The 17,650-nt window shown below is 40.6% G+C and overlaps 1 protein-coding gene across 2 annotated transcripts in view; it reads left to right on the forward strand.

Moving 5' to 3' along the window:
- LOC144696756 (protein FAM3C-like) overlaps nucleotides 1-17,650 on the forward strand; it is a 58,552-nt gene that overhangs the window by 24,698 nt on the left and 16,204 nt on the right. For both annotated transcript variants that reach the window (XM_078568439.1, XM_078568441.1), the window contains 2 exons: nucleotides 4,880-4,941; nucleotides 16,455-16,559. In XM_078568439.1, the coding sequence (XP_078424565.1) occupies nucleotides 4,929-4,941; nucleotides 16,455-16,559 (118 nt within the window). In that variant the 5' untranslated portion in view covers nucleotides 4,880-4,928. The remainder of the gene's footprint in view (nucleotides 1-4,879; nucleotides 4,942-16,454; nucleotides 16,560-17,650) is intronic.

Here is a 17,650-nt window from a genome sequence, read left to right on the forward strand (position 1 = left end):
CCGCTCAAGCGGGTGGGGCTAACAAGAATGTAGTGATAGGGGACAGTATAGTGAAGGGGATTGACATTGTTCTCTGCAGCAAAGAGCAAGGGTCCAGAAGGCTGTGTTGTCTGCCCGGTGCCTGGTTTCGGCATATCTGCTCAGGGCTGGCGAGGAACTTGCAGTGGGAGGCGGGGGATGGGATCCAGTTGTTGTGGTCCATGTAGGTACCAATGGCATAAGCAGGACAAGGAAAGTGGTTCTGTGTAGTCAACATGAGAAGCTAGGTACCAAATTAAGTAGCAGAAACTCAAAGGTAATAATCTCTGGATTATTACCTGAGCCATGTGCAAATTGATATAGGGAAAATAAGATTAGAGAGATGAATGCATGGCTCAAAGACTGGTGTAGGAGAAGTGGTTCTGGCACGAGAGGCACTGGCACCAATATTGGGGAAAGTGGGGGCTCTACCATTGGGATGGTCTATACCTGAACCGTGGTGGGACAAGCGTTCTTGAAAATTGAAAAACTAGGGAAGTAAAGAGGCCTTTAAAGTAAACGAGGGGGGTGTGTGATCAAGCTTGGGTAGATGTGACAAATCAAGGGGTAGATTTAATGCTGGAGACCATAATAGTAACATGGGAAATGGGAGTCATAAAATAGCAGGAAGGAGCAGAGAGATAATAGTCAATACTAGATGTTACAAAGATAACAAAAAGACAAAACTAAAGGCTCTGTATCTGAATGCGTGTATCATTCATAACAAAGTAAATGAATTGAAACTGTACATTGAAATAAATAAATATGATCTAATAGCCAGTACGGAGATGTGGCTGCAGGATGACAAGGATTTGACCCTGAATATTGAGGAGTATATGACATTCAAGAAGAATAAGAAGCTAGGTAAAGGTGGAGGGGTAGTATTGTTGATAAAGCTTGGCATGCGAGCAATAGTTAGAGATGACCATGGTTCAGGAGATCAGGATATAGAATTTGTTTGGGTGGAGATGAGGAACACTAGAGGGAAACAAATCACTAGTGGGAGTGGTCTACATGCCCCCTAACAGTTACCACAATTTAGGACAAAGTATGCAAGAAGAAACATTGGGTGCATGTGATAAAGGGACAGCAATAATCATGGGTGATTTTAATCTACATAAATATTGGAAAAATCAGCTTGGCAGTGGTAGCCTGGACGAGGAGTTCCTGGAATGCTTTCGAGAGAGTTTCTTAGAGCAGCACATTCTGGAACCAACCAGAGAGCAGATTATATTAGATTTGGTATTGTGTAATGTGACAGGATTAATTAATGACCTCTCAGTGAGGGCTCTGCTAGGCAGCAGCAACCGCAATATGATTGAATTTTACATCCAGTTTGAAAGGGCGAAGAGTGGGTCTAAAACTAGTATTTTAAACTTAAATTAGGGCAACTATGTGGGCTAGCTGAAGTGAACTGAGCTATCAGGCTAGGGGATTGATCAATAGAGAAGCAGCGGCAGACATTTAAGGAAATACTTCAGAATACTCAGAATAAGTATATTCTTACTGTAAAGAAAAATCCTAAAAGGAGGAACCACCATCCAGTAGTTAACTAAAGAAGTTAAGGCAAGCATCAAACTTAAGGAAAAAGCATCCAACTGTGCAAAGATGAGTTGCAGGTCAGATGATTGGTCAGAACATAAAGAAAGGCGGGCAATGACTGAAAGGTTAATCAGGAGTAAGAAATTAGAATATGAGGAAGCTAGCTCGAAATGTCAAAACGGATAGCAAGAGTTTCTACAGGTATTGAAAAAGAAAAAGAGTAAGTAAAATGCATGTTGGTCCTGTAGAAAGTGAAAATGGGAAGTTAATAGTAGATAATAAGGAAATGGTGGGTGAAATGAACAAATACTTTGCTTCTGTCTTCACTATAGAGGATACAAAAAGCTTTCAAGTAAGAGCTGTAAATCAGGAGGAGGAAGGGAGAGGGGAACTTGGTGAAATTACAATCACGAGAAAAGCGGTACTGAGCAAACTGATGGAGATGTGGACTGACAATCTCTGAGTCCTGATGGACTTCATCCTACGGTCTTAAAAGAGGTGGCTAATGAGGTAGTAGATGCGTTGGTGTTAATTTTCCAAAATTCCCTAGATTCTGGAATGGCTCCATCAGACTGGAAAGTAGCAAATATAATCCCTCTGTTCAAGAAGGGAGGGAGGCCGAATACCAGAAACTAGAGGCCAGTTAGCTTGATGTCTGTCGTGGGGAAGGTGTTAGAATCGATCATTTAGAAGATTATGGCTGGGCACTTAGAGAAACTCAAGGTAATCAGGAAGAGTCAGCATGGTTTTGTGAAAGGGCAATCATGTTTATGTGTATGTATAAATGGGTCTTTTTCTGATTGGCAGAATGTGATGAGTGGAGTCCAGCAGGGGTCTGTGTGGGGCTCCAACATTTTAAATTTATATCAATGACTTGGATGAGGGGAGTGAAGGCATGAGAGCTAAATTTGCAGATGACACAAAGATAGGTAGGAAAGTATGTTGTGACATGAGGTCGCAGATAAATGTAGATAGGTTAAGGGAGTGGGCGAAAAAAGGACAGATGGAGTATAATGTGGGAAAATGAAAAGTTGTTCACTTTGATAGGAGGAATAAAAATGCAGAGTATTGCTTAAACAGAGAACGGCTGCAGAATCCCGAGGTGCAGAGGGATCTAGGTATGTTCCAGTGCATGAATCACAAAAGGTTAGCATGCAGGTACAGCAAGTAATTAAGAAGGCTAATGGAATGCTATCCTTTATTATGAGAGGAATTGAACATAAAAGTAAGTATGTTATGCTTCAGTTGTACGGGGCATTGGTGAGACTACATCTTGAATATTGTGTGCAGTTTTGGTCTCCTTGTTTAAGGAAAGATATAAATGCGTTGGAGGCGGTTCAGAGGAGGTTTACTAGGTTGATACCTGGAATGAACAGGTTGTTTTATGGTGAAAGGTTAGTCAGACTAGATTATTTCCACTGGAGTTTAGAAGAGTGAGGAGGGACTTAATTAAAGTACATACGATCTTGAACATTATTGACAAGGACGATGTTGAAAGGATGTTTCCTCTTGTGGGTGAGTCCAGAACCATGGGACTCTGTTTTAAAATTAGGGGTTGCCCTTTTAGGATAGAGATGAGGTGATTTTTTTATTGAGGATTGTGCGACTTTGGAACGCACTTTCTCAGAAGGTGGTGGAGGCGGGATCATTGAATATCTTTAAGGTGGAAGTAGATAGATTCTTGTGAGGCAAGGGAATCAAAGATCATTGGGAATAGATGGGAATGTGGAATTCAAAACACAAGATGATCAGCCATGATCTTATTGAGTGGCGGAGCAGGCTCGAGGGGCTTAATGGTCCACTTCTCCTATTTCGTCTGTTCGTATGGTTTCCCAGTCTCTCTACTGATAAATCTTATCCATTTTGCCTTGGCCATGTGTGTGCATTGAAATTCTTGCCTATATTTCTAAGTTATGGCAGTTCCATTTTTCCTCAATGCGTGTTAGATCAATGTATGTTAGCTGCAATGTTAATATCTAAAACTTATATGGAACATGGTTTATTTTTGTCCAAAAGGACATATGTTGTCACATAGATGAATCTTTCAGGGACAATGTCCCAGTCCAGTTTTATAGCAGTCTATGAGGTCTTTTGAGACTTGGTTGACCGTCTGTAGGCTAGAGATGATATGATTTATAGGAGAAACTGCTCTCCACTCTTCACATCACTGTTGGTGAGAATCAAAGGAATCAGGAAAGTTTAACCATGTTGGGTGTATTGAAAAAAGCCATGCTGCTTGTGAATAGAACAAATCAAAGTGAATTTGCAATGTGGTTTTAACCCAATGTCCATTCAACAATGTTGGTACTGCATCTGCATAGCAAAGATGTGGAGGAATTATGTTACAGAAGGTTGATAACCATGGAAGAGCAGTAGGCAGCAATGTGTTTGACAAATAAAAACATAAATTGAAATATTCAGCAGGTCAGGCAGCATCTATGGAGAGAAGAACAGTGTTAACATTTCAGGTTTATAACCTTTCATTGACATGAAACGTAAACTCTGTTTCTCTCTCTTCACAGAATGCTGCCAGACCTGCTGAGTATTTGCAGCATTTTCTGTTTTTATTTCAGATTTCCAGCATCTGCAGTATTTTGCTTTTGTAAATGTGTCTATTAACACACAAGGTTGCATTCAGTTGAGTATCCATAAGCTTGCTTTGTGCTGGGCAAATCCAAATAGGAATGCTCTGAAGAAGAGTCAAACAGGCTCGAAACGTTAACTCTGTTTTTCCCACTCCATAGATGCTGCCAGACCTGCTGCGTGTTTCCAGCATTTTCTGTTTTTAGTCCAAAGTAATTAATTCTGTATACACATAATCCAAGCAGAAATTGATAGTAATCAGTCATGGGAGCTCTGATTTGTATTGTACCCCCACCTAATCCAGGGTTGCTGAAGCTAATAGATGGCTCTTTTTGAGCGTACACTCTTTTCAGCTTTTGCAGTTTCAAATAAATCCTGATTGGCAACTCATGTCGTAAGATATGAGACTTATTGCATCATTTCATACCTTCAAACTATGGAACTCTCCTCCCATTATAACTTTTTAAAACTATGCTTTGTGTTGTCTAATCACTTTCTGTTCGACTTTTCTCAACCTTGGTTAGGGCTTGTTTTTCAGGTTTATTCACCTTTTATTTAGATTTTTCAATTTTAAAAATAGCTGGCGCAATATACCTTGCACCATGGAATAGTAAACATCTGTAGATTCACCCACAGTTTCATTGGAATCATATTTTAAGCCATCAATATTCTGATTTATTTCTGTTATAAAACAATTTGTATTATTAGAATCAACTTTGCATTTTTTTCCTTATAGGAAAAGCTGTTTGAACTGACAGATACATCATAAAATTAAAGTTGGAATTATGAGACTATCAGGTAAGTTATAACCAAGGATCAGATATATTGAATAACATTTACTTATTAGCGTTGGCTTTGCATTGTAGCAATATTGCACAGCAAGACAACTGTTTGGAATTAAATTTGGAACGCCATAGAACCACTCATTCAGTACACAGATTTGTTTTAAGTTGGCTACCTGCTGTACATATTTTGTACAGATGATAGCTGTGGGAAATGTTTAAAATGTCACGCTGGTTTGTGGGTGCACTTTAAGTACACGAAAGATGCATTATTAACACAAAGAGGAGTTTTACACTGCCACTGTAATGCTTTTAGGGACACGCTGTCAAACGGATTCCATAGTTGTAAGCGTGTCCCAAACCCCAACACTGATCCTTCCCCTAAAATGCAATGAATAATCAAGGTAACACTTTGAAAATTTGATACCACCATTGAATGAACTTATAGGTAACTTCTTTACACCCCACCAAGCTGTTAAATGGTACCATTGTTGTTGGAAAGTTATTAAGATTCCTGCATGAATGACCGGCTTGTATGAAAATTAAATACATTCTACTATCCTGGCAACAACCCTCGGAAGAAGAGATGGGTACCTGTTGGCTGACTGCTGGCATCACCATAAACATGTGATATCTTTGTACTTATTTTGTTGAAGGGAACAAATTGTTGTAAATTTGCACTCAAATTGAAAATGAGCCCAGTCAGCTTTTAGGGTACATATTATTGGTCTTATCCCACCCTAATTTTACAATGATCCAATTAAAATACTCGATTAATCCACTCAAGGGAGATACTTTTGGTTGACTAGAATAATATAAACTGTTTCAAAACTAGAATAAATACTTCTTGCTTTAGCATATAGATTTTTTGTAAGTGGAGTACAGGAAGTCCTCCCTTAATGTCGTCCCAAACAACGTTGTTTTGTGTTAATGTCACTGTCCAATCACAACCCTGCATTCTCATTGCATTGCTGCTGTTTCATGTTAATATTGTCATATGCCTGAATGTTCCTGCATAACTCCCATGTTAAGCCTGTGAGAACTGGGTCTCAGGTAAGGTGGAGCAGGCAGCCTTGGGAGGGAGTTGTGAGCCTCAAGATGTATTGTTTTGCATAACGTTATATTTTCCAGGAGCCAATTAATGACTTTAAGTGAGAACTTTCTGTACTACTTCATCTGTTTGAGTTAAGTTCAAAAAGTTGCTGCCAAGTTGTATATGAAGGCTTATACAGCCTAGATGGAAGTGGGCAGCAACTATTTGAGCATTAGAAAGAGATGAGATCAAAACCCAATGTATTGGTAATCAAAGTGACAGCTCCGTTAAGTTTTGAACTGTTCACACTACTGTATTACCATATATGCATACGAATATTATGTGGAACTGTTATTAACTGCTTTGAATGTAGAGAACATCCCTTCCTCGTTTCAAATTCAGATGGACTTGACATTTGCAGTGATATTTCACAGTAGAAGGATTGGAACAAATGAATAGTTTACAAAGCCCAGCTAAGGATTTTACAATTTGAAATGCTCAAGTCATAAACAATTTGTGTATATATCTTGAAAAGGTGGATTTTTTAAACTTTAATCAAAATCTATTTCAATCAGCATAGAAGTTAATGCTTAACAAATCAAGGTTAATCTCAAAATACTTCTATTGCAGTTCAGTTACTGTTACTCCTGGCGAAGGGGAGCTAATATCGGGAATGTTTTGATTTGTGATGTTATGCTCTTGATGTGTGAAACTTCACTTAATCCCCTTTCTAAGATGAAGCTTTCTTTTCCCCTCATTTAATTCCTTTCAAAATGCCCAAAATATAAATATTTTGGAACAAAAACGCTGTAATCCAGCGAAGGTTTGAAGGGGAGGAAAAATAATGGGCACCGATTTTAATTTAGATTATGTAAATGCAATGCAAGTATCTTGAAAAAAATGCTGCTTTGTCGATTTAACAATACAGCAAAATGTATAAAAATTAAAAGATAGAGCTACAGATATTGAAAACTAAAACAAAATCAGCGATGTGTAGTGAGATGTGCAGTGGTTTGGATATATAATCTGGCCAAAGTTAATGAGGTATTTAGAGTATTCTGTTTTCCCATGTTTGAAAAGCTTCTGAATTCCAGCGGTATGAATGACTGGCTTTTACTGAGTATGACATCAGAGATCCCCAGCAAAATTGAGCCAATGGAAATCCAGGGGGAAACTCTCCACTAGTTGGAATTGTACCGAGCACAAAGGACGGTGGAGACCAATCATCCCAGAACATTGCTGCAGGAATTCCTCAGGGTTGTGTCCTAGGCCCAACAATCTTCAGCTGCTTTTGATCTTCTTCATCAATGACCTTCCCTCCATCATAAGGTCAGAAGTGGAGATGTTTGCTGATGATTGCAAAGTATTCCATTCCAGATGAGGAATTTTGTGTCTCAGAGGGTAGTTAGTCTTTGGAATTCTCTTCCACAGAGAGCACTGGAGACTGGATCATTTAATATTTTCAAGGCTAGGTTAGACAGATTCTTGATCTACAAGGGAGTCTAGGGTTATGGGCGGTAGACAGGAAAGTGGAGATAAGGCCTCAATCAGATCAGCCATCTTATTGAATGGGGGAGCAGGTTCGATGGGCTGAATGACCTACTCCTATTTCTAATGGTATCTTATTTGCAACTCCTCAGATACTAAAACAGTTCTTTCCCACATACTGCAAGACCTGGACAACATTCAGACTTGGGCTGATAAGTCGCAAGTAACATTTGTGCCACACAAGTGTCAGGCAATGACCATCTCCTAACAAAAGGGAATCTAGCCATCTCCCCTTGACATTGACTCCCACACCATCAACATCCTGGGGTTACCATTGTCCAGAAACTTAACTGGGTCGGCCATATAAATATTATGACTACAAGTGCAGGTCAGAGGCTGGGAATTCTGTGTCAAGTAACTCACCTCCTGACTCCCTAAAGCCTGTCCACTATCTCCTAGACACAAGTCAGGAATGAAATGGAATACTGTCCATTTCCCTGGCTGAGTGCAGCTCCAACAACATTGAACAAGCTTGACATCATTGAAGATAAACATTGGCTTTGTATACCATATACAAGATTGACTGCAGCAACTTGCCAAGCCTTCTTTGACCTTCCAAACCCATGACCTCAATCACCTAGAGGGACAAGAGTAGCAATACATGGGCATTTGCAGGTAATGGTGTTCCCCTCCAAGCCACACACCATCCTGACTTGGAGCTGAATCGCTATTCCTTCAGTGTTACTGAGCCAAAAGCCTGGAACTCCCTTCCTGACGGCATCGTGGGGGTACCTATATCTTCTGGACTGCAAGAAGGTTCAAGAAGGCAGCCCACCACCATCTTCTCAAGGGCAAGTGGGGATGGGCAATAAATGCTGGTCTTGCCAGCAACATCCGCATCCCAGGAAAGCATAAAGAGAAAACTACCTCCAAGTTTTATGACTCGTGATTTTGGTTGTATTAATACATGTTTAGTTTTGGTGCGAAATGGTTTCAGGCTTCTGTGGAAGGTCAAAACAGACAAAAACAAAGCCAAATGAGACACTGTCCTCCCAGGAGTCTTATTCTGCTTTGTCCTTTCTTGGGGCTACAGGCCCTGACAATATTCTGACAATAGTGCTGAAGATTTGTGCCTAAGAATTTGCTGCGCCCCTAGCCAAGCTGTTCCAGTACAGCTACAGCACTGGCACCTACCCGGAAATGTGGAAAATTGCCCAGGTATGTCCTGTACACATAAAGCAGGGCAAATCCAACCCAGCCAATTACCACTCCATCAATCTACTCTCGATCATCAGTAAAGTAATGGAAGGCGTCATCAACAGTGCTATCAAGCGGAACTTGCTTAGCATTAACCTGCTCACTGGTGCCCAGTTTGGGTGCCGCCAGGCCCTCTCAGCTCCTGACTTCATTTCAATCTTGGTTCAAACATGGACAAAAGGGCTGAGCTCCCGAAGTGAGGTGGAGTGACTGCCCTTGACATCAAGGCTGCATTTAACCGGGTTTTGCATCAAGGAGCCTCAGCAAAACTGGAGTCAATGGGAATCAGGGAAAACTCTCCACTGGTTGGAGTCATACCTAGCACAAAGGAAGATGGTTGTGGTTGTCGGAGGTCAGTCATCTCAGCTCCAGGACATCACCGCAGGAGTTCCCCAGAGTTGTGTCCTCAGCCCAACCACCTTCAGCTGCTTCATCAATGATCTTTCTTCCATCATAAGGTCAGAAGTGGGGATGTTCGCTGATGATTGCACAATGTTCACCATTCATGACTCCTCAGATACTGAAACAGCCCATGTCCAAATGCAGCAAGACCGGATGATATCCAGGCTTAGGCTGACAAGTAGCAAGTAACATTCACGCCACACAAGTGCCAGGCAATGACCATCTCCAACAAGAGAGAATCTAACCATCGCCCCTTGACATTTCAATGGCATTACCATCACTGAACCCCCCCACTATCAACTGGAGGTTACCATTGACGAGAAACTGAACTGGACTAGCCATATAAATACTGTGGGTAGAAGAGCAGGGTCAGAGGCTAGGAGTCCTGTGGTGAATAACTAACCTCCTGACTCCCCAAAGCCTGCCCAGCATCTACAAAGCACAAGGCACAAGCCAGGAGTGTGATAGAATGCTCCCAACTTGCCTGGATGAGTGCAGCTCCCACAACACTCAAGAAGCTTGACACCGTCCAGGACAAAGCAGCCCGCTTGATTGGCACCACATCCACAAACATTCACTCCCTCCACCACCGACGCACAGTAGCAGCAGTGTGTACATCCACAAGATGCAGTGCATGAATTCACCAAGGCTCCTTCGACAGCATCTTCCAAACCCATGACCACTACTATCTAGAAGGACAAGGGCAGCAGATAGATGGGAGCACCACCACCTGGACATTCCCCTTCAAGCCACTCAGCCACTCACCATCCTGACTCGGAAATATATCGCTGTTGCTTTCACTGCCGCTGGGTCAAAACCTTGGAACTCCCTCCCTAACAGCACTGTGCGTGTACCTACACCACATGGACTGCAGCGGTCGAGAAGGCAGTTCACCACCACCTTCTCAAGGGGAACTAGGGATGGGCAATAAATGCTGGCCTAGCCAGTAAAGCCCACATTCCATGAATGAACAGAACAAAAGGATGTCTGCTTGGTCACTGACCCCAGTTCCTAGTTGCAAGTAACCTGTCACTGCAGCATCATAGGGAATGGCAGCGTAGCGGTTATGTTAATGAACTAGTAATCCAGACATCTAGACAGATGTTCCAGAGACGCAAATTCAAATCCCAGTTAATTCAGCTAATTAAATAAATATGCAATAAAAAGTTTGTATCAGTAGTGGTGACCACAAAACTACTGAATTTTTGTAAAGGCACACCTGTTTCACTCCTTCCTTCGGGTGCATTCCCTACGAGGGTGTTGGCAACCATGGACTTCCACTGGATCGGTCTATGATTATGCTTGGCAGTGATTTGCTGTTGCCTTCTGCAATATGGCTGACCAAGAAACACTCCCACTCTTACCACCTGCCTTAAGGCATACTGGAAGGATTTACAGGCTAATAATCGGCCTATTTGGCCACATTATGAACAGGCCTGTGGACATCAGGTCTTGAAGTGGGACTTGATCATGGAGCTCCTGGCCAGAGGTAGGAACACTACCACTGTGCCACTACTTCACTATTGTCCTTTAAGGAAGGAATCTGCGGCCCTCACCGTGTCTGGTCTAGTTGTGACTCCACACCTACAACAATGTGTCATTTAACTGCCCTCTGGAAAGTCCTAGCAAGCCACTTAGTTGTGTCTAATTACTCTCAAATTTAGAGTGAGGAAGGCCATCCACCCCAAACATCCATTCCTAAGTCCCACAACTTCATTATACAGGATTGCTTTAATCACTTTTAAAGTTCTCACCTTCACTGCTCTACACAACATATTGCCTATTGCTCATTTGTATTTATGTCCCTCTGCCCTACTCTTACTAATTAACTACTATAGTCCAGGTTTATCTTCTTCATTCCCTTAACTATTTTGTGAAACTATAAGATCATTTCTTAAATGCCCTTTTGCTAGGCTGATAAGATTAAGTCTTTTCAGTATTTCCTTATAGCTCTGACCTTTTAACATCAGGGATCATTCTTGTGATTCTTCTCTGCACTGTCTCCAGTACTCAAGCATCTGTCTTGAGACAAGAAACTGATACATTATTCAACTGATCAGAACATAATAGTTTGATCACAACTCCTGTGAATTACATTCTATTGTTCTGACTATATGTTACATAAAAATTACAACATGGAAATAGGACATTTGACACAACTAGCCTATGTTGTAGTTTACCCTTCACACAAGGACATGCCTGCCTGTTCCAAAATCCCTTTATTTCCCTTTCCTTTAACCACCTATCTAATCTATTCTTGAAAGTTGACATGGTCTCTAATCAACTCACTCTGATAGTGCTCAAAACCACCTGTATAAAAAGACAGATTTATCCTGCTCTCTGTCCTAAGTGTCTTGCGTTTCATCTGAAATTTGTGTCTCTTCAAAAACTTGAAATAGCCTATCTACTCCATCCCATCTGTTCATGACTTTTTACAAGACTTCCTTTTGTGTTTGTTATTTCCTCATTCCAGGCAGCCTTCTCATGAATCTACACAGTACCCCCTCTGTTGCCTTAACATTCTTCCAAGAGTGTGGAGCCCAATACTTCAACATTAGTTTAGCATTGTATTTTGTTGATTGCTGATGCATCAGCGTCCAATAACAACTTTATGATGATCGTCAGAGCCTCACAAGTTTCTTCTTTAGTGTATCTTGGTACTCAGAAATGGAATGAAGCATTTGAAAAGTGATTGGGAGGCAGAGAAAATTAGGACAAATAAAATGAGAGAAGAGGCTGAACATTGGACTCGTTTTTTGCAAAATGCAGACTAATAGTTACTCTCCTAACAGTATTTTTATTTTTTTCTATGTACAGAAATAAGATTAAGTGAGTTTAAAGAATATGTAACTTATGGTGCTAGTCTTCGTGTAATATTGTTTTACTCAAATTTTAGGATTCCCACTTTATACAACAACAGCTTTGAGGATATTACGGAGACAGAGAGGGGTGAGGCATGAAGGCATCTGAAATCAAGGATCAAAATTTTAAAATCTCTCTCATCTATCTTACTTTATACGTTGTAAACAACTGAGAATGTATTGTATTTAAGCCCCTGCCTAAAAACACCGGGTGGACTTGCATCACACAGCAATTAAAGGCGGTGCCTCACCACGACCCTCGGGCAATTAGGGATGGGCAATAAATGCTAACCTTGCCAGTGATGTCCACATTGGGTGAACCAGTTAAAAAAAATTAGTTCCAGGTATCTTTGGAACCTGGTTAACACACATTGGTCCAGTATGAAATTTGGGATTAGCTTTTGCCTGTCTTTAAAACACCTCGGAGAAGCAGCATCTGTTATTTGGGAGATTTTTCCAAGCTTAGGATTTTAAGATAATATTGGCCCCATTTTCCTTCAAGCTCTGCTTTCATAAGAATGGCTAGAAAGCAAGATTCTAGTAGTAGCAAAAAATGAATGGAAATATACATTCATTTGACGCCTGCATTTAAATGTAATGTTGAAAAACTGTTGTTGTTCCATATTTTATCCTTACAAAACTGAGTTTTTCTTTAATTTTCCAATGTTCTATGCAAAGCCTTCAGAATCCTGATCATATAGTATGCTCAACTCTTTGTGCTTGAATTTCAGGCCTGTTTTTCAATGTAAAATAGCTCATTATTTTTGACAAATTAAACAACAGTAATGCAGTCTAAGATTTCTCATGATGTTCACAGGCAACAGTAATAAGAAGGTAAGTATAAATTGGACATTTACTGTAGTAATTATTTTGGACAATGTTCCCAACTCTCTCAAAATTGCGTTTTCCTTCCCCCCGGCACTCCTTCCAGCAGATGGGAAATTCAGTGATTTAAACGAAGCAAAACTGTCCCTTCCTCCCACATAATGTCATGTGCAGGGGGCTGGACTGTTGGGAATAGGGGCAGTTCAGCATTCAGCACGAATGTTTCTTGCTTCTTATCAGCCCAAGCCTGAATGTGGTCGAGGTCTCGCTGAATGCGGACATGGATTGCTTCAGTACCTGAGGATTGCGAATGGCACTGTGCAATCGTCAGCAAATATCTCCACTTCTGAACTTATGATGCAGGGAAGATCATTGAAGAAGTTGAGGATGATTGACCTTAGAACACTACCCTGAGGTACTCCAGCGTAATGAAAGTGAAGGATGGCAGTCGACCTAACAACTCAGTAGCTATGGTCGGTTGTGTTGGGGCTCGGTGGATCTTCTCTGTTACGACCGCTTCCCTTGTGGACACGGCCATTCGCTGGGTGCATTCCCTTTGTTGGCAGAGCATTGCAACCGTCTCTGGGTCAGGCTGGGAAGGTTGCTTATCGTTCCGGGGCGAGTGTTATAACTCGCCTAGCTGGAGCCTTCATTGTTACCTTGGTCAAGGGAAATGAGCACTGCTGCGCCTTCCCCTATCGTGAGAGTAGGTGGGTTCCCTGTACTCCCAATGTGTTTGTCAACCGGGGCGAACTGTCCTCAGTGCACCCTGAACGCGCCTCGCCACCAAGAGCCACAAGCCAGTGTCACGGCTTTCCTTCAGTGTTGGTGACCCACTGTAACTGTCTTGAATCTCGGACCAAGGAGTCTAACAGACCTCACGAAAGAAAGGGTTGTTACTTGGTTACAGGTACTACTTCTCATTAATTAATCTGTCATCTTGGTTTAGTAGCAGTATTCCCACCTCTAAGTCAGAAGGACATAGGTTTAAACCTTATTGCAGGACTTGAGCAAGTTACCTAGGCTGACAGGTCAGTGAGAACCAAATAATTGGTGCATTATCAGAGGTGTTATTGTTTGGATGAAATATTAAACTAAAGAGTGCCTGGCTATTCAGGTAGTCATGGCACTATTTGATAAAGTTCTCCTGGAGACCTGTTCAATGTCAATTGCTCAACAAACACCACCAAAACAGATTAACTGGTTATTTTGAACATGGTTTACAGGACCTTGATGTGTTTACCTACATAAGTGACCTAAAAGTTAATGGATCTTGTGGGGATGGTGGGGGGAGTTGATGTGAGTAGCATAGGTTAAGTTTCTGTGTTTAGCTTGCTGCTCCGGTGAGTGATTCCAGGCTGACACGCAATATGATGCTATGTCTCTCTTTTTGAGCAGGTGACTAGGATGAGGGTTAGTTGGCAGACAAAAAATTATAAAGATTAAGCTATGGAAAATTTTAACTTCATCAGTAAAAGGAAACAAAATCTAATGGGTGATATTTGGAAAATAAATGCTTTTGGGGAATTATTTGGTAATGCAATTACATTTCTGAATATTAGAAGAATTAATTGAAATAAATTGAAGCAAAAACCAGAACACGCAGAAACTAATATTTGCAAATGAGAAATAAAAGTTTGGAAATCAGTTATTTAAGAAATATAATGTAATGTTCAGGGGTGTAAGCTTTAATTCAATTTGTTAAATGAATGACTGAGATTGAGGTCTTGTGTGTAGGCCAAGTGGACACTAGCACATGAGTATTTATTGATTATTTTGCATTAATTTGAATGAATGTCCCTGAGGCACTGTATTGTTGGTTATTTTTATTTGATTGAACTTAAGTGTGGAGAGAGTGTTTAATTTTGAGGCATTTTTTCTGGGGATTTTCTCTGAACATTTGGTTTTGCTGCTGTTCCCGAGCTTCAGGTGCTGAAGGGCAGCAGATTGGAGAATGTGCTTCTGGCATCTCCTTATTTTCTTTTGTTTGCAAAGCGTTTTAAGATGTGCCGTAATGGAGATAATGAGATTGCATTGTAACAAACTTCAATTTTAAGTAAAGGAGAGCATGTGACCAAGGAGCAGACTGAATGATACCAGAGCGGAAAAGCTTTAGTTGAAAGGAAAGTAAACAGGACAGCTCAACAGTGCTGACCGGCACATGTGTTTATTGAAAGGGAGTATAGGTGAAATGGCGGCAAGTCAGGAGCTTAGTAGGATTAGAAGAAGAATCTTATCGATGGGAAGTAAGTGAGCAGGAGGATAACAGATAGTAAGAGTAAGCATGCAGCTGGCAAAGCTGATGGGGCAAGTGGTAGTGCGATGCTGAGGAGTCATGCGTTGGGGGGGAGCAGGTAAAAATAGTTGTAATTCTGTATTTCTTATGGAATGAGGTGCTGGACATTTCAACTTTGGGCATTTTAAGTTTTACTGTACAGGTTGATTTTTTTATTGTGTGACTTTCCTCTTTGAATTGATCTTAATACCAGGAATTTGGCTACTGTTGAGTTGTTTGTCTTTAAGTAAGTTCATGTTTTTGCTATTTGATGTTTACTTCTATTTGCTAAATTCGCAAAGTAAAATTTTCCCTTAAGCTAATAAAGCGGAGGGTGTTTACTTTGTTTAGAATAAAGTTGCCTTTAATTGTGACTGGAATAGTGCATAATTTTTATGATATTGGCAGCCTCCTGTGGCCTACTGCTCACAGTAAGTCAGAGCATACACTCTTTTAGAGGAACAGAGATCTTAGCATTACATTTTTAACAATGCTACTATATCTTTAACTGATTTAAGGTAATTAAGTTGCATTGCATTTTTGTTACATAATCTGGGATTTTTTTAAATCAGGTTTTCTTGTGGTCGTCATTATTCAGTGAAAATTGTTTTTAAAAAAGTCATCAAATTTTTATTTTGCTATTTAATTTATATCTATCTTGTCGTCCAGACAGTTCAGGAATATTGTAGGCAGCATGTAAATTGGAAGTAGATATGTTTTGGTTTAGCTGTGGGGCTTCTGTAGCTTGGAATTGGGGATTGTTCTGATACTCCTGCCAATTAGGAACTTGGGATTTGTTTGTGTTGTGTGGTTGATTGTGGCCCTTCAGGTATGGCAGTATTGGTGGTCCTGGTATCTGGGTACAGTTGACATGATTGGAAATAGTTTTGCAGTCAAATATTTCTTAAAAATCTGTTACTTAAAAATGCCAAATTTCTGTGGTATATAAACCCACAAGAGCGAAGCTGAGTTTAATCCCAATATAAGAGAATGAAATTGAATCTGAAAATTAGTTTGTTTTCAACAGAGCTGAGAGGGATTTGTGTCCCATTGCACTCAATGTTCTGGTTGTCAGTGCTCCCTGAGCTCTGCACTTCATTTAATTTCAGCAATCACTTCCTGTGCTTGTGAACAACGGTGCACGGGAGTTTCTTCTGGATCTGTCATTCTTATTTGTAGATTTGTGAGCGGGTGGCCTTAGCATGATTTCAATAGCATCTTAGGCATGGCAAAATCACGAATATACATTCGTGTACAAGATCATGTATGCCACTGCAGCATCATTGAAAATATTGAAAACTTTCTATTTTAATGAATTTAGTTGTATATTGCTTCAGGATTCTGAAACTGTCTCAAATTGATGTGCTTTTCTTTCTTTCCTCTTTCAGGTTCAATAAAGTTTGCATTGGCTGTTGTTGTGTTTTTGCTGGTGGGTTATTTCACACTACAAATATTTGAAATCAAAATCGATGCAAATTTGGGATCAATATTTGGTAAGCATTTTAAAAGGCATGACTGGTGCCTTTAAATGTTAATGTTTTCAGTATAAAATGGGGTGCAAAGTTTTGACATAGAAGATGAAAGAAGTAGTAAATCAGTTTCACTAATAAAGGTGTCACTTATGAGACGTAGTTACACATGTTGCTGGGCATTTATGGATGCAGACTGGTCAAGTGATTGCTGTGTTTTGTTTTCTTTTTAGCTAGATATTTAGGTAAGTTTTCCCCACATCCACATCTTTCCATCTGTGCACCCCCCTCCCCAACCTCCTTCCTTCCTCTTTCTATATTGTATTCTCAACTTTGAATGTGGCCAGGTACCCCTCTATAGGCTAATGGTTTAGTGAATTACTTGTGTCCAGTCCATTGCTGAATTATATGTCAACAATTGCTTCCAGTAACTAGGCAGAGACTCTACCCTCTGATATTTAATCCTTTTTTTTCTCTCCTCACCCCACCCCCTCATCCTTGTTCTTTGAATTAGCTGGTTGCCCAGAATGTGGTGATTAATAATTTGAATAGTTGGAAGTCCACAATTTAAACCAGGTACCCCAGGCATAACCTTGATGCTTGCAAGTAATGGTTGGCTGCACAAGCCATTTGTTGTTGATAGTTAATAAATGTGTGCGGCTTTTAATTTGGTCTGGCAGATGATCATCATCGGGAGCGGAAAAGCCTGAGTGATATTTGAAGCCATTTATTGGGGGAGATGGTGATCTAGTGGTAATGTCACTGGACTAATAATACAGTCTAATGCTCTGGGGAGATGGTTTTGAATCCCACTGTGACAGCTGGTGGGATTTGTAGATTTCTGAGCGGATGGCCTCGAAGATTTCAACAGCATCTTAGGCATGGCAAAATCATGAATGTATTCATAAAGATCATATTTTCAATGATGCTACAATGGCATATATCAAATTCAATAAATAAATCTGGAATATAAAGCTGTTCAGTAATGGCAACCATGAAACTACCATCAATTGTCCCAAAAATCCACCTGGTTCACTAATGTCCTTTAGGGAAGGAAATCTGGCATGCTTACCTGACCTGCCCTACGTGTGATTCCAGACCCACAGCAATGTGGT

Source organism: Cetorhinus maximus, chromosome 22 (genome assembly GCF_964194155.1).
Source record: "Cetorhinus maximus chromosome 22, sCetMax3.hap1.1, whole genome shotgun sequence".
Classification (NCBI taxonomy): domain Eukaryota; kingdom Metazoa; phylum Chordata; class Chondrichthyes; order Lamniformes; family Cetorhinidae; genus Cetorhinus; species Cetorhinus maximus.